The sequence below is a fragment of the Lolium rigidum genome, chromosome 6, assembly GCF_022539505.1.
Source record: "Lolium rigidum isolate FL_2022 chromosome 6, APGP_CSIRO_Lrig_0.1, whole genome shotgun sequence".
NCBI classification, from domain to species: domain Eukaryota; kingdom Viridiplantae; phylum Streptophyta; class Magnoliopsida; order Poales; family Poaceae; genus Lolium; species Lolium rigidum.
In genome coordinates this window covers 72,095,127-72,119,521 of record NC_061513.1, presented here as the reverse complement: position 1 = coordinate 72,119,521, position 24,395 = coordinate 72,095,127, and the positions used below count along the sequence as shown (strand labels likewise).

Sequence of the window (24,395 nt, the reverse complement as noted above, 5' to 3'; positions counted from 1 at the left end):
GGGTCTTCGTTTCGTCCAATTCCGAGAATATTTCGTTACTAGGATTTACGAAACCAAAAACAGCAGAAAACGAGAGCTGGCACTTCGGCATCTTGTTAATAGGTTAGTTCCGGAAAATGCACGAATATGACATAAAGTGTGCATAAAACATGTAGGTATCATCAATAATATGGCATAGAACATAAGAAATTATCGATATGTCGGAGACGTATCAAGCATCCCCAAGCTTAGTTACGCTCGTCCCGAGCGAGTAAAACGATAACAAAGATAATTTCTGAAGTGACATGCCATCATAACCTTGATCATATTGTAAACATATGTAATGAATGCAGCGATCAAAACAATGGTAATGACATGAGTAAACAAGTGAATCATAAAGCAAAGACTTTTCATGAATAGTACTTTCAAGACAAGCATCAATAAGTCTTGCATAAGAGTTAACTCATAAAGCAATAATTCAAAGTAAAGGCATTGAAGCAACACATAGGAAGATTAAGTTTCAGCGGTTGCTTTCAACTTATAACATGTGTATCTCATGGATAATTGTCAATGCAAAGCAATATATCAAATGCAATAAGCAAGTACGTAAGAATCAATGCATAGTTCACACAAGTGTTTGCTTCTTGAGGTGGAGAGAGATAGGTGGACTGACTCAACATAAAAGTAAAAGAAAGGTCCTTCAAAGAGGAAAAGCATCGATTGCTATATTTGTGCTAGAGCTTTGGTTTTTGAAAACATAAAGAGAGCATAAAATTAAAGTTTTGAGAGGTGTTTGTTGTTGTCAACGAATGGTAGTGGGCACTCTAACTACCTCATCAACCGGACTTTCAAGAGCGGCTCCCATGAAGGACGTTATCTCTACCAGCAAGGTAGATCATCCCTCTTCTCTTTTGTTTACACATGTACTTTAGTTTAGTTTTTCTTTATTTATGGATGACACTCCTCCCAACCTTTTGCTTACACAAGCCATGGCTAACCGAATCCTCGGGTGCCTTCCAACAATCACATACCATGAAGGAGTGTCTATTTGCAAAATTAAGTTGCTTACTGATGAATCAGAGCAAAACATGTGAAGAGAATTATTAATGCAAGTTAATTAATCGGGTCAGGAACCCCATTGCCGGCTCTTTTTGCAAAATTATTGGATAAGCGGATGTGCCACTAGTCCATTGTGAAAGTCTGTCGAAGTAAATGACAAGATCGAAAGATAAAACACCACATACTTCCTCATGAGCTATAAAACATTGACACAAATCAGAGGTGATAAATTTTGAATTATTTAAAGGTAGCACTCAAGCAATTTACTTTGGAATGGCGGAGAAATACCATGTAGTAGGTAGGTATGGTGGACACAAATGGCATAGTAGTTGGCTCAAGGATTTTGGATGCATGAGAAGTATTCCCTCTCGATACAAGGCTTAGGCTAGCAAGGTTATTTGAAACAAACACAAGGATGAACCGGTGCAGCAAAACTCACATAAAAGACATATTGTAAACATTATAAGACTCTACACCGTCTTCCTTGTTGTTCAAAACTCAATACTAGAAATTATCTAGACTTTAGAGAGACCAATTATGCAAACCAAATTTTAGCAAGCTCTATGTATTTCTTCATTAATAGGTGCAAAGCATATGATGCAAGAGCTTAAACATGAGCACAACAATTGCCAAGTATCACATTATCCAAGACATTATAGCAATTTACTACATGTATCATTTTCCAATTCCAACCATATAACAAATTAACGAAGAAGAAACTTCGCCATGAATACTATGAGCTAAGAACACATGTGTTCATACGAACCGAGCGGAGCGTGTCTCTCTCCCACACAAGCATGATGAACTTATTCAAACATAAACAAAAACAAACGAGACGCTCCAAGTAAAGTACATAAGATGTGACCGAATAAAAATATAGTTTCAAGAGAAGGAACACGATAATTTGTCGATGAAGAAGGGGATGCCTTGGGCATCCCCAAGCTTAGATGCTTGAGTCTTCTTGAAATATGCAGGGGTGAACCACCGGGGCATCCCCAAGCTTAGAGCTTTCACTCTTCTTGATCATAGTATATCATCCTCCTCTCTTGACCCTTGAAAACTTCCTCCACACCAAACTCGAAACAACTCATTAGAGGGTTAGTGGACAATAAAAATTAACATGTTCAGAGGTGACACAATCATTCTTAACACTTCTGGACATTGCATAAAGCTACTGAACATTAATGGATCAAAGAAATTCATCCAACATAGCAAAAGAGGCAATGCGAAATAAAAGGCAGAGTCTGTCAAAACAGAACAGTCCGTAAAGATGGATTTTATTAGGCCACCAGACTTGCTCAAACGAAAATGCTCAAATTGAATGAAAGTTGCGTACATATCTGAGGATCATGCACGTAAATTGGCTTAATTTTCTGAGCTACCTAAAGGGAGGTAGACCCAGATTCGTGACAGCAAAGAAATCTGGAACTGCGCAGTAATCCAAATCTAGTACTTACTTTTCTATCAAAGACTTTACTTGGCACAACAAAACTCAAAACTAAGATAAGGAGAGGTTGCTACAGTAGTAAACAACTTCCAAGACACAAATATAAAACAAAGTACTGTAGCAAAATAACACATGGGTTATCTCCCAAGAAGTTCTTTCTTTATAGCCATTAAGATGGGCTCAGCAGTTTTAATGATGCACTCGCAAGAGATAGTATGTGAAGCAAAAGAGAGCATCCAGAGGCAAATTCAAAACACATTTAAGTCTAACATGCTTCCTATGCATAGGAATCTTGTAAATAAACAAGTTCATGAAGAGCAAAGTAACAAGCATAGGAAGATAAAACAAGTGTAGCTTCAAAAATTTCAGCACATAGAGAGGCATTTTAGTAACATGAAAATTTCTACAACCATATTTTACTCTCTCATAATAACTTTCAGTAGCATCATGAGCAAACTCAACAATATAACTATCACATAAAGCATTCTTATCATGAGTCTCATGCATAAAATTATTACTCTCCACATAGGCATAATCAATTTTATTAGTAATAGTGGGAGCAAATTCAACGAAGTAGCTATCATTATTATTCTCATCAAGTGTAGGAGGCATAGTATAATCACAATAAAATTTACTCTCCGCAGTAAGTGGCATCAAAAGACCACTATCATTATAATCATCAGAAATAGGAGGCAAAGTATCATCAAAGAAAATTTTCTCCTCAATGCTTGGGGGACTAAAAAGATCATGAAAACCAGCTTCCCCAAGCTTAGAACTTTCTATATTATTATCAACAATGGTGTTCAAAGCGTTCATACTAATATTACTACCAGCATGCAAATAAGATTCCATAGGTTTTTTAATTTTCGCATCGAACAATCCATGTTTTAAATCAGGAAATAGAATAAGAAGCTCATTGTTGTCCATTATGCCAAACTAGTGTAAACAAGAAACAAAAAGATGCAATTGCAGGATCTAAAGGAAATATCTTCGAGCACAAACACAATGGCGCCGGAAAAGTACTGTTACACTGGAACCGGAGTATGAGTGCCTTTTTACCTTTCCTCCCGGCAACGGCGCCGAGAAAAGTGCTTGATGTCTACGGGAGCTTCTATTCTTGTAGACAGTGTTGGTCCTCCAAGAGCAGAGGTTTGTAGAACAGCGAGCAAGTTTCCCTTAAGTGGATCACCCAAGGTTTATCGAACTCGGGGAGGAAGAGGTCAAAGATATCCCTCTCATGCAACCCCGCAACCACAAAGCAAGAAGTCTCTTGTGTCCCCAACACACCTAATAGGTGCACTAGTTCGGCGAAGAGATAGTGAAATACGGGTGGTATGAATAAGTAGTAGCAACGGCACCGGAAAAGTGCTTTGCCCGGGACGATAAACAAGCGGTAGTAACGCAGCGGTAGTAACGCGAGTAAAGCGGTAAACAAGCAGCGATAGCAGTATTTAGGAACAAGGCCTAGGGATTAGACTTTCACTAGTGGACACTCTCAACATTGATCACATAATAGAATAGATAAATGCATACTCTACACTCTTGTTGGATGATGAACATATTGCGTAGGATTACACGAACCCTCAATGCCGGAGTTAACAAGCTCCACAATTCAATGTTCATATTTAAATAACCTTAGAGTGCAAGAAAGATCAACACGACTAAACCAAGTACTAACATAGCATGCACACCTGTCACCTTCACGCCACGTAGGAGGAATAGATCATATCAATACAATCATAGCAATAGTTAACTTCACAATCTACAAGAGATCATGATCATAGCATACGCCAAGTACTAACACGGATGCACACACTCGTCACCATTACACCGTGCAGGAGGAATAAACTACTTTAATAACACATCACTAGAGTAACACATAGATAAATTGTGATACAAAACACATTGCAATCATAAAGAGATATAAATAAGCACTTCACTACGCCATTCATAACAGTGAGTAAGTATTATGTGAAATATAGCCTAAGAGACCCACACGGTGCACACACTGTCACCTTTACACACGTGGGACAAGGAGTCTCCGGAGATCACATACACTTGACTAGCATAGTGACATCTAGATTACAAGCATCATCATATGAATCTCAATCATGTAAGGCAACTCATGAGATTATTGTATTGAAGCACATAGGAGAGAGATGAACCACATAGCTACCGGCATGCGCCCGAGCCTTGATGGAGAACTACTCCCTCCTCATGGGAGCAGCGGCGGTGATGAAGATGGCGGTGGAGATGGCAGCGGTGTCGATGGGGAAGCCTTCGGGGGCACTTCCCCGCTCCGGCGGGGTGCCGGAACGGAGACTCTCGTCCCCCGGATCTTGGCTTCGCGATGGCGGCGGCTGCGGAAGGTTTTCCGTATCGTGGTTCTTCGCATCGGGGGTTTCGCGACGGAGGCTTTAAGTAGGCGGAAGGGCAGGTCAAGGGGCGTCACGAGGGGCCCACACTATAGGTCGGCGCGGCCGGGGCTTGGGCCGCGCCGCCCTATAGCCTCGGCCACCTCGTGGCCCCACTTCGTGTGTTCTTCGGTCTTCCGGAAGCTCTGTGGAAAAATAGGGCCCCGGGTCTTTGTTTCGTCCAATTCCGAGAATATTTCGTTACTAGGATTTACGAAACCAAAAACAGCGAGAAAACAGAGAGCGGCACCCTTCGGCATCTTGTTAATAGGTTAGTTCCAGAAAATGCACGAATATGACATAAAGTGTGCATAAAACATGTAGGTATCATCAATAATATGGCATAGAACATAAGAAATTATCGATACGTCGGAGACGTATCACTGCCTCCCTCGAGGCATATTCGGATGCCGACTAGGTGGGCTATCCAGATACTCGACACCACTCCACCTCCAAGTACTGCATGTACCTCAGTGATAATCTGTTGTCGTGGTCCTCCAAGCATTAGACGATTATTTCCCACAGTGCCGGAGTGGAATATCGTGATGTTGCTCACACCATCGATGAGTGTTCTTGGTTTCGATAGTTACTTCAGTAGCTTCATCATCCATTCCCTTTGAGTTGCGACGATTGTCTTCTATGGCTGGTCTACATGGCATCCAACCCCGTACAACATTGCCGTGCCAAGCACATCGAGATCGACATCCAGTTTGTGAGCGAGAAGGTGTCTCTCGGTCACATATGGGTTCTTCATGTGTCATCATCTCAACAACTCGTTGATATCATGGTGAAGGGTCTATCCTCGTAACTCTTCCTGAACTTGTAGTACAATCCATGCATCCACTGACTGAAGGGATTGGTGTTAGAGTATATCTATTTATATGGTTTGTTAGCCAAATTTATTTGGCAATCTCCTCAAGCAATCATGTTTATAATCAGGTTGGTACGTTTAGATTCGTTTTCTTGACTTGCACGACACTCTGATACTGAGTCGACCGCCCCTCGTGTGGAGTTTCCCTCAACTCCTCTCGTTCGCACTATCACGCCATTTTATACAACCAAACACCAATGTTTTGTACTTGTACATTTGCACCCTGAAACTACAGGTGCAAGAAAAACCAAACGGTAACACTGATGTGGGCTATAAAACAAAGTGCAGAGCTTGACTCAGATAGTCAGATCTCATTTCAATATAACCAGTTTCCACCAAGTTTATTGTGCAAGAGCCTAAAAAACGCCTAGATAACTAAACATGTCCTGCATAGGATGCTCGCCGTTGTTTCGTGTATCAACAACAAAAAATGAAACCTGCTCCTGTTGTCTTGCTACCTACCTAGACCGGTGAAAATGGATAAAAGTTATTTTTCTCTAAATCTTTAGCACAAAATAGAGTAGATTTATATTTTTCATAAAATTGCATTTGTGCATGACACCCTAGGCTAAGATGCCATGCTAGATAGATGACGCCCTAGGCCACATCGTCGTGTTGTATGGCGCGGAACCTAGCTATAGCAAAGGCGTCGTGCTATCTATCATGACACTCTTGAGTGAGGCGTCGTGCTATCCAACACAGCGTTTCACCTGAGGATAGTATGAAAGACCCTATTTTATAAAAAAAGTTCGAACCTAATCCATTTTGTGTTGTAGTTTCCAAAAATTCTACTAACATGATAACTGTTAGCGTTTTAGTTTACATTTAAAATAAAATTAACTAAAATCCTCATAATTCTTATGGATCGGTGGGAGTATTTTGTCAGACTTTCACCCCACACAGCCCGACTTTCATCCGGTGATCCCGCGCGAGAACTAGCTTTACCTGTTTAACGCGTCACTGCTTACGATTCAGAATGCATAACACAATCCTCTCAAGTCCGGTAGCTAGCTACCGAAGTGCATCCATACAGTGCAGGTCGTTCTTCACCAGCGACGTGGTTTAGCCATAGCCTCGAATTGGTCTGAACTCGTGGATGCGTCGCTGTTCTTGTCATCATCAGCCACAATTCGACGGGCCACTAGTCAACTAGCAGTACTGATCAGTTGTCGCCGCGTCATTATTAAGTCGATTATGCGGCATGCATTCGGTATCTTTGCGTTCCACGTCCAATGTCCAAAAGGGAACACTACCTAATTTTGATTTACGTCTCTACGATGTGGACAACCACTTCCTCGGGTCGGCAGGGAGAAAGATACCAACTGAGGATCCGGCAAAGCGGCACAAGCGACAGGGAAGGGTAGGTAAACCGTATTTTTCATCGTTTTATGTTCATGGCCCTGTCATAAAACAAGTGCCACGAATTTATAGTATATGAATAAACAGAAGACTGCGATCGAAATTGCAGAGGCTGGTCATAGCAGAGGTAACTTAGACCGTAACATGCATATCGTGATTGAGAGCCAAGCTACGGATTAGTTTCGTCTAGAGGCCAGATTTATCAATAAATACAAATATGTTGCTCCCATGGGTAGGAGTGAGGAAGGTCATTTTGTGCATGCCGATACCAAAACGCGGTCCTTTTCTTTCGTTTTGACGAATCTTACCCATGCATGAAATTAATTCTTTGTCTAGCCTCTTGGTAAAATATATTAAAATCAAACCCTTTCAGCGTTATGGTGAATGAAGTCGAAATTGTGCAGGCCGATGCTAAGAAAAACAACACAGAAGCCGTTGCCCTTGGCGCTGACCTCACTTCGCCTGCTTCTGCGGTAGTGCTTTTCCTTTGCATCGAGTTCTATTCTTGATGGCGCCAAATCTAATTGTTAGATTGCAAAATATTTTCGACTAGGAGTTTAGGTTCGCCAAGAAAAACACGAGGCAGCTAAGAGCATCTCCACCGGCGCTTCCGATAGTGATTTGGAGGCAGGGAGCGAAAATGGGCTCACACCGGCGCGTCCCAAATGGCGCCGATGATTTTTTGAGCACAATAGAAACGCTGGCAACCCCGTGTCGGTCCCTTGGCAAAGGGCGCGAACCGGGCGCGCTGACGCCTCGCGAGGCTGAAAATTTTAGGCGTGAGAGCCGCCTGTCAACCACACATCGACAATATACATCTTCTCCCCCAAAACCCCGTCCCCTCCGCCGCTCATTTCTCCCGCCAGCCGCTCCATCTCCCATCCAGCCTCCAACCCGAAAAACCCTCGCCTCCGCGCCATGCCACCGGAGAGAAAGGTTCTGACGAAGGCAGCGAAGGCGCCGACGAAGGCGCCGCCGAAGACGCGCACCGTCGCACCGAAGGAGAAGTCGACAACCATGTCGCAGGAGGAGTGGGACAAGGAGATGGAACACCGCTCCTTCATCACGGCCGTCCGCAGAAGGAGCCACATCGCGGCCCTCGACGCAGCGAAAGCGGCGGCCACTGCGGAAGCGTGCCTCAGCTTGGGCGGCGCCCTCAGCATCATCTCGAGCTCACCGTCGTTGCCGGGTTACTACGCGGGGTACAACACGGACACGCCGTGGATCTCGCAGATGCGACTGTCGCAGATGGACGGCCGCGCCCGCTACTCCCCCGAGTACGGGGACAGCGACATGACCATCTACAAGGAAGTCGTCGAGGTTGAGCCACCCGTGACCTCGTTCATCTGATCATCTGGCTTGGAAGCCATTTTTTGCGTTGGAGACGGCGATCTGGTGGTCGTGTGTTGGCCCAAACTTCATATTTGAAAACCTATTCAAATTTGGTGGCCGTGTGTTGGCTCAAACTTTAAATTTGTAAACTTATTCGAATTTCTATGGTTTTGTTTGAGTTTTCAAATTCAAATTATCTATTGAGGTTGTCGTATGAGACGTACTGGTGTGGGAGCAGCTCCTCCAAATAGAAGATGTTGTGCCGGCGTCCCCCATACGATAGTGCCGGCGACTATTTGGAGGCGCCGGTGGAGATGCTATAACAGCTTAAAACCCTCGGACTGGTTCTACTGGTTGTTGGCCCAGCCACTTGGCGCACCCAGCACCAGCCAGTAGTGAAGACTCGTGCTAACTGCCACTCTGCCACCAACGCGAAGCACCGAAACGAACCAAACCATCCGTGGCCGTGCCGGGCCACCCTCGCCGACGGCCGACCGCAGCCGCTGCCTACAAAGTAGAGCGCACCCCCCTCTGCTCAGCGTTTCCGTTTCGTCCCCCTTCCCCTGTCTGCGCATCTGTGACTGTGACCTCAGTCTCCTTGCGCGGCGGAGTGGGAGCGAGAGATGGCGAGCCACTTCGTGCTCAACACCGGCGCCAAGATCCCCTCCGTGGGGCTCGGCACCTGGCAGTCCGACCCCGGCGTCGTCGGCGAGGCCGTCTACGCCGCCGTCAAGGTCCGTCTCACCACAATGTCTCCCCTCGCCCCCTTTCTCTTTTTCTTTCCCTCTTCCCCATCTCCGATCCTGCGTGTGGCTGTCTTTTTGTGGGAGAATGTCGGCGAATCAGTGCGTGATCTCCTCCTCAATTAAATCGTGCAGGCAGGGTACCGGCACATCGATTGCGCCAGAGCCTACAACAACGAGAAGGAGGTAACTCGATTTCTCCAAAGCTTTGAATCACTCATGCAGTGCTATACTCTCTATTTGTTTTTCCAACCAGGCTAATCCCCTTCACATTAATTGTTAGTTATCTTCGTATATGTGATCCTAATATTCGGGCACAGATTTCGTGCTTGTTTCCTGCAAACACGAACAACTCGATCTAGCATACTAACAGGAGACTAAAATAACATCTGAATATTCATATGTCCAATCTGCATACCTGTGGGCCTTATGAGAAATTGCTTCCTGTCTATCCATTTGACACAGGGACTACTAGACCAGTGATCTGGTTTAGAAAGAGTCCACGACCATCTACCTTCTTCCAGAAAAGGGGGGAAAAACAACAACTGGTTTAGAAAATAGGCGTGACCAATTTGGACTGTACTTTAGAGAACACGTACCTTGAGCTTGAGATAGAAATCAAAACTCCCTTCCAACATTAACATTCTTTTTGTCCAAATTTGTCTCTGTTCAAGCTGGGTAACGAATAACAAAAGCATACTTTTTGATTGTCCAGGTGGGCTTGGCTCTGAAGAAACTATTTGAAGAGGGTGTAGTCAAGCGCGAAGATCTGTTTATCACCTCTAAGCTATGGTAAAGCCAGATCTCTGGTGACCTCCCTATAGTTTTGTCTCTTTTTAATACTTTGTGTCTAACTGATTGCTTGTAATGGCCATGTTTTTTTCAGGTGTGGTCATCATGCCCCAGAAGATGTGCCTGTGGCACTTGATGAATCCCTGAGTGACCTGCAGCTTGACTACTTGGATCTTTACCTTGTAAGTTGTATGCATCTTCCTGTTCAGGAAATAGAGTTCATTATGCTACTTGCTCATTTGTGCTTTCTCAATCTTTGAGTAATCAGCTGTATGTATCACATGTGATTCTCCAATCCATTTTAGTATTGGCTGGTATTGTAACTATAGACTTCTACTGACTAAAAAATCTTAAGGTTACTTTTATTGTTCATTTTGTAATACATCTGTCTAACTTCATAATTGTTCTTAGAAAGGGTCGGCATGTTGTTTGCGTGTAATGTCAGATATAAAAAAAATAACTGCATTACTTTTTTTTGTAGATCCATTGGCCATTTAGTGTCAAGAAGGGATCCAGTATTAGCAACCCTGAAAATTACGTAACACCTAACATCCCAGCTACATGGGGAGCAATGGAGAAGCTACATGATGCTGGCAAAGCTCGTGCAATTGGTGTGAGCAACTTTGCATCGAAGAAACTGGGGGACTTGCTTGCTCTTGCTCGCATACCTCCAGCTGTTGACCAGGTGGAGTGCCATCCTGGTTGGCAGCAAACTAAACTCCATAGCTTCTGCCAGTCAAAGGGTGTTCACCTCTCTGTAAGTCTGCTATCTAACTGTATTTTCTTGCCAGTCAAGGTGCTGGCTTGTGAATTTACTTCTTTGGAAAACCTGGTGTGTGTGCTTATAAATCGGCTTGTGCATTTTGCAGGCGTACTCACCACTAGGTTCACCTGGATCAACATGGATGAATGGTAATGTCCTTAAAGAACCTGTTGTCATTTCAATCGCAGAGAAGCTTGGCAAAACTCCTGCACAAGTAGCGCTGCGCTGGAATATTCAGATGGGTCACAGTGTACTCCCAAAGAGCGTGAGTGAAGATCGTATAAAGCAGAACTTTGATGTTTATGACTGGTCAATTCCGGATGACTTGCTTGCGAAGTTCTCTGAGATTAAGCAGGTGAGTTATGCTACTTTGTTTTGGTTTTTTGGTCAACTTTTAGCTTTGTTTTGTCTTTGCAGACTTCTTTTACCAGATGGGAGCTATCTAATTTAATTGGGAGAAAAATACACTGATGTTGGGTGTCAAATTACAAATCTATATACAATAAACTGATGAAATATCACATTAAGTAGCATTTCTGCATTTGCAGTCTTAAAAGTTTATATCTTCGTTCCATAGCTTCAGTGCCAGGATACTCATATTGAAATGTTCTCTTATCCTTGGTCGTTCCAATTCATAGAAACATGTGAGCAATAATATAGTGAAATGATCCATAGGTTCAGGTTTATATAATAGCATAAGCGATGGTTATGTGCTCCCTTTATTTCACTGTGTGGTGTGTGCTGTGGCACCCAGCCGCTGAGTCTGGATGTGCTTTTTCTTTAGTTTCTCCTTATGAAAGAAGTAGCTCCCTTCTTTTTAAGAGAACATCACTGATAGAACCAAATGTCCACTTTACTATCAATTGGTTGTTTGTTGCTACATGAGCTTATCAGGACAGTATTGTTTGCTGTTGTTGAAAACAAACAACTTCAGTTTGCTGATAGCTCCGTTCGTTTTAAGAGAACGTCACTGATAGAACCAAATTTCCACTTTACTATCAATTGGTTGTTTGTTGCTACACGAGCTTATCAGGACAGTATTGTTTGCTGTTGTTGAAAACAAACAACTTCAGTTTGCTGATAGCTGTGTTCTTTTTAAGAGAACATCACTGATAGAACCAAATTTCCACTTTACTATCAATTGGTTGTTTGTTGCTACATGAGCTTATCAGGACAGTATTGTTTGTTGTTGTTGAAAACAAACAACTTCAGTTTGCTGATAGCTCCGTTCGTTTTAAGAGAACGTCACTGATAGAACCAAATTTCCACTTTACTATCAATTGGTTGTTTGTTGCTACACGAGCTTATCAGGACAGTATTGTTTGCTGTTGTTGAAAACAAACAACTTCAGTTTGCTGATAGCTGTGTTCTTTTTAAGAGAACATCACTGATAGAACCAAATTTCCACTTTATTATCAATTGGTTGTTTGTTGCTACATGAGCTTATCAGGACAGTATTGTTTGCTGTTGTTGAAAACAAACAACTTCAGTTTCCTTTATCAGGATAGTTTTGTTTGCTGTTGTTAAAAAGCGATACATGTCAAGTCTGATCCCCGATGGCCTGATTAGTGAATATGCATTTTCATGTGTCCACACCAGTTTGAGTGCAGTGCAGCAGTTATTCCTGACGTGCCATTTTTGTTTTTGTTTGTTTTTGTCATGTTCAGACTAGGCTGCTCATGGGCAACTTCATCGTGAACAAAGACAGCATCTACAAGACCCACGAGGAGCTCTGGGACGGGGAAATTTAGGACTGTTCCCGGTGTTGATTCAGGGCACCTTGGTACACAGTCGCTTGTTAAATTGTTATGTATTGTCAACTATGCGCTTAACAAGCATATAGCTCAGACAGTTCCGTTGGGAATTATTCTCTAGACTGCATGCATTGCTCCTCTAGGTTAAGGAATATGTGCTACGACTATGTATTTATCCTAGCTCGTTACTGTCATCTGCATTATTTGTTTCGTGTTGCTCGTTTGTTTGCCAGAGAAGATGCAAAATGTATCAACTCTGTGTTGCCAGAGAAAATGCAAAGCAATAAATAAAATTAGGGTCTATCTCTAGCTCTCGCTTGACAGACTAGCTTAGTTCTGAACAATTTTGTTATCAAATACAACCCACTTACAACTCAAAATATTCAGTTGCAATCAACTTGCAACTCATACGACCACCAGATGGATATTTTTTACCACGGCAACTCGTTGGAACTCAAAATACTCAGTTGCAATCCACTTTCAACTCACAAGGCTGCTAATGAACATTTTATTTTACTGCATGGACAAAAAAATTCTCAGTTGCAACCCAGTTGCAACTCAAAAACAACCCACCTACAGCTCATAGGAATGCACGAATCACAAAGAAAATCAAAAGGCTATGGAGATAACCAAGCACTAACTAAATCTCAGATGAGAACTAGCAAAACCGATAAAATTGCAGTTGTCTTAGCAGTTAGCACTAGCAAATGTCAGCAAAATATGATCAAGGGTAACATCGTTTCATTTTTTTATCCCGTGGAGCTCACTAGATTCATTCCATATATAGATAGGATGACGTCTGACGTGACGTGCAGCTAAAAGAATGCGCTTGAGCTTAGCGCAAATGTGCAATGACATGCGGGTCCCGTGGCCGCATCTCGTTGGGCTTAGCACGCCGGGTGTGACTGGGGATGATCGGGACGCGTCCCCGGTCGCCTGCCTAGCCGGCTATCGCTTTGCATCTTCGAGCTCGCGTCCCGCTTTTGTTTTCTTCCTTGGCAAACGGCATCTCCCCATCCGTGTGACCGTGTCACGCTCGCGGCGGTCGGCGGCGCGCGCGCGAGAGAGAGAGCGAAGCGGGTGCAAAGCAAGCAGCCAGCAACCGGAGGATGGCCGCCGCCCACTTCACGCTGAACACCGGCGCCCGCGTCCCCTCCGTGGGCCTCGGCACCTACAAGGCCGCTCCGGGAGTCGTCACCGACGTGGTCGGCGCGGCCGTCAAGGTCTTGTCTTACTTGCACGCCCACTTACCGTTCTCAGCCTGTTTACTGACTGACATGTTTGCTTGCTATCGGCGCTATGGTGATGGCAGGCAGGGTACCGGCACATCGACTGCGCGTCGATGTACAAGAACGAGAAGGAGGTTAGTTAGCAAAACACCCTGTAAATCACATGCTACTACTGCAATTTCACACCTTTGAGAGTAGCTTTGTGTGTTGTTAGATTGGTGTTGCTCTGAAGAAGGTCTTGGACGATGGCGTGGTCAGGCGAGAAGACCTTTTCATCACCTCCAAGATATGGTACTAGTAGGATTCTTTTCCAGTGACCTCGAGTTCTGAACACTAAAATGCTCAGCACATGGTTCTGAAATTTTAGTCATCCCCCTTTCTGTATAGGTGTAGTGATCTCGCGCCTGAAGACGTTGCACCTGCAATCGACAGTACGCTGGAGGATCTGCAGCTGGATTATGTGGATCTGTATCTGGTAAATTCGTCATGAGTGATCATGATCATGCAAACGGAACACCGGATTGACCTCTCTTTCCTGCTGACAAGTGATTCCTCTGGTGTCTCTGCAGATCCACTGGCCATTCCAGCTCAAGAAAGGCACCGAGATCAGCCCCGAGAACTTTGTCCAGCCTGACATACCCAAGACCTGGCAGGCAATGGAGCAGCTCTACGATTCAGGCAAAGCTCGCGCGATCGGCGTCAGCAATTTCTCCTCCAAGAAGCTGGGCGATCTGCTTAGCGTCGCCCGTGTTCCTCCGGCCGTCGATCAGGTCGAGTGCCACCTCGGCTGGCAGCAGGCGAAACTGAGAGCGTTTTGCCGGTCCAATGGAGTTCATCTGTCGGTAAGTCCGCATGTGTTTCTGACCTTAGTTACCTGGATTGTAACACTGAGAGTGTTGTGATTATATGCTTTGGATCGACAGGCGTATGCGCCCTTGGGTAGGATGAAAGACGTCGCCAGTAACCCGGTGGTGTCGTCGATAGCCGAAAGCCTTGGAAAAACTCCGGCTCAGATTGCTCTGCGCTGGGGTCTTCAGCAGGGTCAGAGTGTCCTTCCCAAGAGTGCCAACGAATCGAGGTTGAAGGAGAACATTGATCTGTTTGACTGGTCTATTCCTGAAGAACTGTGCGCCAAGCTTTCTGAAATCAAACAGGCAAGTACTCAACATCTCAGTTAGTTGTCTGAGCCTTTGAGGTGCAATGTTTCCATTTCTTGCTACAATGTTGACATTTCCTAATGTGCATTTCATAAGATAAACCTACTGCTGGTTAGTTTATCGTTACAATGATTAAGCATACCACTATCAGCCTGACTGCATTTATTATAGACCTTATAGAAGTTTTACTGATGCATGTCTTCTTCATTGCTCATTCTGAAACAGGCTAAGCAAATCAAAGGAGATTCATTTGTGCACCCGCAGAGCGTTTACAAAACCTACGAAGAGCTCTTCGATGGAGAAATCTGAAAGAAGACAGCACTGATGTCAAACTGATGGAGAAATCTAACAAATGATGAGCAATTATCGAAGGCTAATAAAAAGTGGAAAGTTGGATAAACAGTGCTTGTAAAAAGAGGCTGCCGTATCTCCCTCCATCAGTTAGTTAGCTGCAACCGACAGCGTAGCAAATACACTGCAATATGATATGAGGCAGTTCATATCAAGGTTTTCTTAAGGACGCAAATAAAAACCTGCAAATGAAAACAATCAAGTGAATTCAGCGAAGCGTGCCTCCACATCACAAGTACAAAAAGATACAGCTTACTGTAATTCCTCCATACTGCTCTGCATTCCTCTCTGAATGTGTTCAGATTTCAGACAAGCTTTGAGATTAGGTGTTCTGAAGCACCCCTAAAAAAGAGGTGTTCTGAAGCTGGCGTGGATCAAGGTTTATCCAAAAGAAACAAAATACACTTGTTTTCTGGGTGAATTCAAACTCAAGCTTTTGAAAACTGAGGACAACTGGTAGCATATGGAGCTAGGTGTTCAACCAACCTGCATACAAGAACAGGAAAAGTACCACCGAACTCGGCCAGAAAAATGAAATAATCTTTTTATAATTGGTCGACCACAAAGGACATGGCTGAGATATCACTGACAAAACCTAAAAGATAGACTTCTGAGATACCAATAAGAGGAAAAGAAAATAAAAGAAAACTGAGGAAATGGGATCATCACTTAATGGGTGGTCACATATCAGCCACTAAATGTTGTGGAAATTTTCTGATAGTCCTGGAGACTTAGACACTGAGAACTAAGTGCAAAACTAATATATAAAGCATCAGAAGTAATCGACAACCATCATCCCGGTAGAAATACTCCCAGTGTGCTAAAATTTAGTGCATATTACTTTTTTTGAGAAGTTCAATGATAAAATGTTTGACCAAATATGTAGAAAAATATACAAACAACTACACCATCAATTCAACATTAGAATCATGATCAAATATACTTTCATATATATGTATTCGATGTTGTAGTTGTTATTACTTACATCGCTTGACTTTGGAAAAACTAAAATGCTATTTTAGCATAGAGTGAGTTTGACGTGTTACTATTTTCCCTAATGTTGATCACCTTTATGTTAACTTTCGAGTCTAATAACTGGTGTACTTTAATGAAAAAAAATCCCTAATGTTTAAGACGATCATCCTCGCTCGGGTGGGCTCACTTCGCTAGATGGGCCAAAGATAGTTTTGGCTCGAGAGAAAAATAAGAGGAAAAGAGTTTAGAAAATAAATGTATGTTGACCCAGTCAGGTGGAGATAGATAATGGGCTCGAATTGAGCCATGAGAGTTTTCGAAAAATCTGAAGCCTTTTTATTTGAAATATATGTTAATTATCTATATTCCAAATCCTTTCTGAAAATTTTACGAAATATGTAATTCTCAAGCTAGCTTCCTATTTAGATTGTATATAGATATGTATCGAAACATTTATGATGTTTCTGAGCTATGGGTAGTTCTCATTCTAAAATCCGTCCGTTCGCAACTTTTATTTATCGCACATAAATAGAATGCAACATTTTTGCAGAGATTTTAATGTATCCTTTTATCAATGGTGAACACATGTTATATTTATGCAGGCAGCGACATGAAAAGGATGCGAATGATGAGGAAAATAAGACGGTGTGTGTGCTTTTTTTTATATCAATGATGAACACGTGTTATATTTATGCCACACTAGGGCATGTTCTTTGGCGACCCAAATCACTGGTCAAATCTTTGGTTATGTTTTGGGTGTTTTGATTACTACGTATTACCTTCACGATTATTTATGTGTGGTACCACCAAATTAAATCACAACCTGGTGTACCTGGTGAGCTTCTCCATTGTCTACTACCATTTTTTCTTATCGACCGTGCACCACACCACACTCATGTGACGTTCTGTATGGGCATGCAGTGTGCTCATGTCATCAAATGGTTTTCCTAACCACCGAGCCCTGGGGCCACATAATGGGTAGTATATGAGACAGTCTTGTGTTTTGTGTCTAAGTTTGACCATTAGTTTAAAAGATTAATAAGAGTAGTATATTATTTGATTCGTATTTGAAAGAATTTTCCGAAGGAACAATTTACCGATACATAACTCATACTCCATTTTTCTATTTAAGTGAAGAAGGTCATAGTACAAGAAACCTGATGTTCTGGTTTTACATTTCTCACTTGAGCCAACTTTCGCAACATGCCGTGCACATGCTGGATGAAAAAACGCTAATTGTTTGTGTGAACTAGTGTTGATTCAAAGATATTTTAGGAAAACGGTGTTTTGTGTCTCATCCTATTCAGGGCTATAGATATGTGCAAATTATTAATCTAGGGGAGATTCAAAATAAATATAATTATGTATACTAAAATTATATATACAAGTTTATAACTCTCTTTTATCAATCCACAGTCATATCTAATCTGTTGTGCAACATTTAATCGTATTGTGTAATAAAAATTACATTTTAACACATTGGCTTTTAAAAAGAGGTTCAAACCAAATCCTCTCGAAGTTAGAAACAATAAAAGAAAAATTGGATATCTTCTCGTAGTAATTTGTGTCATTAGAATGATAGTGCATATATATATGTGTGTGTATGCTTACCTATCTTGATGCCTAAGTCGTATGCTAAAGAATATTTTGATAGAAATTTCTAGTTTGTAGTCATGTCTACTTACAATATTACATAGAAAAAATCTAGTGTATATACAATATTTGGGAGGATATTGTAACCAAATCAGTGCCTAACCCGGCTTGTTATTTGGGAAAAAGGCTTTGATATTGTTGTTGTATTGTAACCAAATCATTCTCATGCTAGTGTTTAGGTCAAATATGTATAATAGTGTGTTCAATAGTCTATTGATGGTAAAGTTACTTTCATCTTCCGTTTTTCACTTAAGACACATCTGGTTGACATTGTTGTCTCAGGAAGGTACGATGACATGTAGTGGCGGAGCTCATCTTCATTCATTAATTCATACTAACAAAGATCTTACCAGAAAAAAAATGAGAATTCCTCAATTTGAGATCAAGCCATTCGAACACCTTTAATAATCTTTATGCTGCGGAAATTCAATTCGTTGTATTCCTATGCAGTGCCTATTTTGGTAAAAAAAAAGGTATCTGAGACGTTGTATTACTTGTAATCTGTTCTCTAGAAACATGTTCTGTTTCATATATCGTATGGACTTTTTTTTCTTACATGATCCAATTTGTACGCGCTTTTAAATGAGATTTTGGTTGGGTTAAAACCTCACGGATTTTTGTTTGTGTAGGACAGACTCCAAACCTCACGGATCCTTTACAATTCAACACTACACACCCCACACGTTTTGAGTCTGTACATTAAACATGCCGTAGCATCTAATTCACATATACCTATGTTTTTTTAGTTGGGTTTATATACTTTTAAAATCCTATTTCACAAAAAAAAAAAATCTTGTGGATGAAAGGGGCCATCGGGCAGTCCATTGCATTGGTTATCGGTAGTGCAAAGAAGGTAATAATCTTATTTTCTATAACGAGCGGATCCACCGAGCCGTGGCGTCCCATATCTATAGGCTGACATATCCACATCCACAAAGTGACGTTGAGTTGTTGGTGAAGCTCCTCTTGACAAGTAGGATTGGATAATCTGGCTAGGAATTAACCTAGACATCACCCGATACAATTTTCGTTTAAGTTTTCAGTAGTTGTAATATCTTGTGGGTCGTGTTTGAGTGGTATCCTCACCATATCTAACACATGTCAGCTCTACAACCGTCGAGTTTCCGAATTATGGCCATAAACGTTATCCAAAGAGGTTTTTAGTTTTATATACGTACTCACAGGCCACAACTTTCAAGCCGCCAAGTTTCAGTTTTCTTACTACAAAGAATGTGTTTTTTTAGGATGGCATTCCCTGTTTTTGCGTATCCGCGAGAGATGCTCCTCTCGTGCCACCTGGTTGCCGGCGATGGTGACGGTGTACGTGGTCCTATGGCCTGTCTTAGTCTCCACCAGAGCTCCGGAATGCAATTCGCTTAGATGTCCAAAGCCACAGTCGACATTGGGCACGTCCTTTGCCTCTTTGGATACATACGCGAAGTAGATGAATCATCGCACTCCACACAAGTTCACGGACATGGCAGGTACACATTGGCAATTGCTCAGAAAATAACACCTGGAAAAACACCATTGTGTGGTGGGTAGGGCTGCGCATCGCAAAGAAAACTCTGAAGCTGTTTTGGGGAATCATTGCATCCATGGTTGTTGCATCTTCAGAAGAGAAACAGGAAGAATAATTGGCTGTTTTGGATGGATGTCACGTGTTGTTGCATCTCCGATAGACACGTCACGGTTCTCTCGATCTCGATTACCGCGTTTGATTGGACATCACCTCTTCATGCATCTAGCCCTGACACGTCCGACCTCCTTGCTCAGCTTAATCATTGGTCGTTTGTTTGGAATTAGCCTATTGACGTCACGCATCTCATACTTAAGCATGTGACAGTGTTTGGACTTGCACGCCAGGTGGTAGGCTGGTAGCGTTAGCTAGTAGTATGATAACGACACGGGAACAAGTGGCACGTATGCACTTCCAAGGTCACAGAAGTCAGGCTGCCAGTGTTCAGGTTGCAGAATAAAACGGAAAGGATATGCTGCATGCCAATGTACACCTGTAGTTTTATGTTTCCTTTTTACGGTTTTCTGTTTACAGTATTTGTGGTGCAGAACAAGATTTTGGGTTCACTTTCACATCGGTTGTGCTTGCTCAGCCAGCTTGCAACAGTAACGTGGCAATCAGGAAGAAGAAGCAATCGAACCGTAAGTTTGAGTAGTACTCGTACGTAATAAAATTGCGAAAGGAGAAAAGGAATCGGATATTCGGATCAGCAAAAAAGATGTCTGAGCCCGGGTTCGAACCGGGGACCACTAGTGTGTGAGACTAGCGTGATAACCAACTACACCACCCAGACAATATATGTTCTAAAGCATGCATTATTTTATTAGAATATTATAATTTGATCAGAACTAAATATTACACGCCGTTATTTTTCCATGAATATCCGTCTAAATAAACGAATCATTTTACCTTCTGACATGTATAGTGTATACTAGTACTCCCACATTTTCCTGAAGACAGCAGAAAATGTATGCTGCCGATATTTTCCTGATCTAGATTCTAGATGGCGGCCGGGGGTGGTTGACGGTTCCCGTAAAGAACGATCCCGAGTGCGTCGAGCGCCGCGCAGGCGCAGGTCTGCTTGTCGCGCACTCACGTGAACCCACGAGCGCATGTTCGACGTAGTATCTTTTCCCATCAGGTATTCAGGTCCGTTGAGACCGTGCCGACTCGCTAGTAAAAAAACATGGTGGACCATGTGGTGCGTAGCACGGTTTGGCCCGGCGCGCCGTGTGGTACAGTGCACCGCAATATAGTACAGGGCACACAATGATCGCCGGCTAAGCTAGCTGCGGCCTACTGTACCCGTTGGTGCATGCCTCCTAGTCTTTGCTTTATCGCGCACACCTGCACGGTGCACCGTGCACATGAACCAAGTTATTATTGGTGCCTGTTGGAATTATACGGCGCTGCTGAAAACGGGGTAGGGGCCGGGGTCAGGCCGTCACGGGACTTTGCAAAAAAATGAAAAAGATTGCAGAATGCTGTATTTATTGTGCTGTAAATACTCCCTATTTATTGTCCCGAATCAGTGCCAAATATTTTCTTTACAAGTTAATCAGTGCCAGATTACTCCCCCACATCTCAAAATACGTTGGATATAATATTGGGCCAAAGTCAAATTCCGTAGATTTGACTAATTGTATATACGAACAAAATATATCAACTTTTGTAATATGAAGTGGCTGTTGTTAGAATTATGGTGAAATATATCATCATACTATATGCATTTCATATTACAGAAATTAATAACTTTTATATATAGTGTTGACCAATCTTAATAAAATTTAACTTTGACTAAAATTTATGGGCAACATGTTTTAAGAAGGAGCGAGCATGTCTACCACGAAGCCTACGAAATCCCGAATGCGCTTTAGGATAACATTTTCTAAAACTAGATGTGCAATGCGTGAAACATACAATATTTGCTGACAAATGCAACTGGATTTGCATGAGAAAATATTATACAAAGGCGGCGAAGAAAATGGGCGTACCATGGGAGTACGTCGCACCAATTATGTCGTCATACGATAGTATGCACGAATAAGTGAAATCTCACATGTTCGCTGGTGTGAGTTGCCACCGTATACCATTCCCTTCTCGTTCATTGGTGGTGCTTGCCAAGAACATTGGGGGGAGGGGGGCAAGGGGACGCAAATCATCAATGTCGGGGGGGAATCTTCAACCGTTCTCCAAAAGTTGTGTGGGGACATTTACATTATGTTAACAAATCATCCCATTGTCCCGATAAAAAAAACATCCACCCCAACATGTAAATAGCTCCGTCAAGGTTCTCGTCCCGCCGTATTCCATATGTCACATTCCCCATGCGGTGATGTGCCCCCTCCATTGCTCGATGCATGGTTGGACAATTCAATCTCCCCGTCATCCCCTGTCAAAAAAAAAATCTCCCCGTCATCGCTGGTACAAACCATGTCTAGATGGAGACGAGCTTTGTAACATATTTAACTAAATCTTGGAGCAACAACGTCTAGTCCCTGTCTTCTGAGGTGGCGGTGGGCGGCACATGGCTGGTCGTTGCACTCTCGTTATCTGTACGCCGGGGCATCGTTAGGCTTGCACGCGCACCAAAAGGCGCCATGACGATGGTGCTTTAGTTCTACACGAGCAAACTGCGAAAAGGATGTTCATGATTTAATCTTATATTGGTCCTAGATGTATGGCAACCCCATCAAAAACACCATCCCTCCGTTGGAGGTGGTGGTAGGGGTGATGGCTTACTTGCCAACCATCACATGCGATCTTTCGGTGGGGATGCATCGATGATGCTTTTCGTATATGATACGAGCATGTAGATGGCGTGCTTATGAATGAGAATGGATGACCATTATGGTTTCACATTTTGTCTCGCTCTCCCCTTCACCGACAAGTGGTAGTTGCTTCCCAAAGGTGGGGGACTAGTTATTCTGTCTGATCGGAGATGATCTTAGCCGAGTCGATGTACGACATTGAGGATTTCCAGCGGTGACCTTGGTTGCTATCTACGGTGGACACCATGGTGGATTTATTTTGGAGAATGTGTGGTGCCTCTATTGGAAGATCATCAACACTATGACTAGGACGCCACTCCATACTTATGGTGAAAGCCCTGCATTCGGCCTTAACTAGTTGGACCCAACAACATAAATTTTTGCATTGAATATGCCATTTTCGTGCTGATACTCTAGCCTTTATTGGCTAGATCCAACATTGGGAGGAAAATTCTTGACTTGGCCTTTTAGGATGTCATAAGTTTGTAGCCCCTTCTTGAAAGTATTTGCTGAGATGTGAAAGATGATAGCTGAGAGGCACGACCTTGTTATTCAGAAAGAATGAAGGTTCATGGGACAACTCAATAACAAAAGACACAAACTTCAATAGTTTCTCTTACATATATGCTACTTTCCCCCCTTATTACACCTTTAGGACTATGTGGCAGGTGTATCCACCCACACCCTTACAACTAACATTTACTAAGTTTCCTTATTACATCTTTTTTTGTGACGAAATCAGAGAGCTTTATTCAACACAGAACATACCAGCCCCATCAGCTTGAAGACTGGTTACAAGAAAGTCTGGAATCCTATCAAGACAACTACTCGTCACCATCAATGTACAAGCCAACTTGGCACAAAGATGAGCCGAGACATTCGCTGATCGTAAAAAATGCTAAATAACAAAAAAGCTAAAACTAGACGCTAGCTCTCCTACTTCTTGAATAATTGGTGCCACGACCGATCGAGAGTCGTGGCGAGCGTTCTAGAGAATCACCATCTCCAGGCAGTCTGTCTCCATCACCACCCTTGGATATCCTTGAAGACGGGCAAAAATCACGTCCTCCCTCAGCGCCAAGGCCTCAGCAATGAGAGGGTCTGACAGTCCCTCATAGGGTTAACTCCATGCTCCTAAGAAGGTGGACCTTGACCTCGCAACGCCACCAGCACCTCCTTTCCGAGCATCAAAGGCTAGACCACCATCAGTGTTTATTTTAACTGAACCTTCTTCAGGTGGGAGTTAACATGTCCAGGCAGAACCATTTCCAGCTTTTTCGGAAGAACCAAAACAGTCATGGCCTCCTTGGCCATCTTCAAGGATTGTGTAGGATCGAAAAAACCTTGATCATGTGTCCAGATGTTCCTGGACGTCCATATCGCCCACATCGTGGTGATCATCTTTGCTCTGTCAGAGGCCGAAAACATCGAATCACATGTAATATCTCTAGGACACGTACCTGGGTGCAATCTGGGCAAGTCAAAGTGGAGCCACGATTGGGCCTCTTCCCAGAACCTCCTTGCATGCGTGCACTGCAACATTGCATGCATCAAATCTTCATCCATGGATAGGCAAATCTTGCATCTACCTATCGGTACAATATGTGCGTGTGCTTGAGGACACTCTTGACCGGTAGAATTCCGCGAAGGACTCTCCACCAGAACACACGCATCTTGGGCACAATATTTAGTTTCCACAGTGATGTCCACATATGCTTTTCAGTATTTGACGTCTCGGTTATCGTCCCTTCCCCTAGAGGAGTATACTCGTTGCGAGTCACTAGAGACCGTTACACTATTTTAACAGAATAGGCGCCTAACGTTTCTAAGGACCAATCCAAAAAAATCCTCCCCGCCTCCCCGCCGAAATGGGATATTCAAGATAGCATCCGCCTCCGGAATGGTGAAATTTCTCCTTACCAGCGCAACCTTCCAGCTGCCACTCTCAAGGTCTATAAGATCAGCAACAAGATTAATCTCTTCTATCCCTGTTTGAGCTGAAGGTGTCAAATTTCTGATCCCTGGGATCCAACTATCTTGCCAAACCGAGACTGAACTGCCATTACCAATTCGTTTAATCAACCCAAGTTTCAAAGCTTCCTTCCCTGCTACAATTGCTCGCCAAGTAGCTGAAAAACTGGCCGGAGTTGTAGCTTGTAAAAAATTAGAGTTAGGGCAATACCTACCCTTTAGAACCTTGGCACACAACGTATATCAGGTTCAGTCA

General features: G+C 43.0%; 2 protein-coding genes and 1 non-coding gene across 3 annotated transcripts; 2 read left to right on the top strand and 1 right to left on the bottom strand.

Annotated features, from left to right (window-relative positions):
* Positions 1–8,937: 8,937 nt before the first annotated feature.
* Positions 8,938–12,822, top strand: LOC124665343 (aldo-keto reductase family 4 member C10-like; the record flags this gene model as incomplete). Its single annotated transcript, XM_047202754.1, is given in 7 exon segments — positions 8,938–9,195; positions 9,340–9,390; positions 9,920–9,996; positions 10,091–10,178; positions 10,478–10,753; positions 10,866–11,114; positions 12,427–12,822. Coding segments are annotated over 7 exon segments (936 nt in total). The 3' UTR covers positions 12,511–12,822.
* A 694-nt stretch (positions 12,823–13,516) lies between these two features.
* LOC124665681 (aldo-keto reductase family 4 member C10-like) lies at positions 13,517–15,466 on the top strand. The gene is made up of 7 exons (XM_047203072.1): positions 13,517–13,736; positions 13,826–13,876; positions 13,957–14,033; positions 14,130–14,217; positions 14,312–14,584; positions 14,666–14,896; positions 15,125–15,466. The coding sequence occupies exons 1-7, from the start codon at positions 13,623–13,625 to the stop codon at positions 15,206–15,208; spliced, it is 918 nt and encodes a 305-aa protein (XP_047059028.1). The 5' UTR covers positions 13,517–13,622; the 3' UTR covers positions 15,209–15,466.
* Positions 15,467–20,116: 4,650 nt separating this feature from the next.
* Positions 20,117–20,190, bottom strand: TRNAV-CAC. The gene has a single exon. It is a non-coding gene; the product is annotated as a tRNA-Val (tRNA).
* Between the last annotated feature and the right edge of the window lie 4,205 nt (positions 20,191–24,395).

Bases quoted from the DNA above. Each gene is read 5' to 3' on its own strand.
- LOC124665681 (XM_047203072.1), top strand. From the start codon at position 13,623: ATGGCCGCCGCCCACTTCACGCTGAACACCGGCGCCCGCGTCCCCTCC. The intron at 13,737-13,825 runs GTCTTGTCTTAC...TGGTGATGGCAG, and splicing joins TGGTCGGCGCGGCCGTCAAG to GCAGGGTACCGGCACATCGA. The intron at 13,877-13,956 runs GTTAGTTAGCAA...GTGTGTTGTTAG, and splicing joins TGTACAAGAACGAGAAGGAG to ATTGGTGTTGCTCTGAAGAA.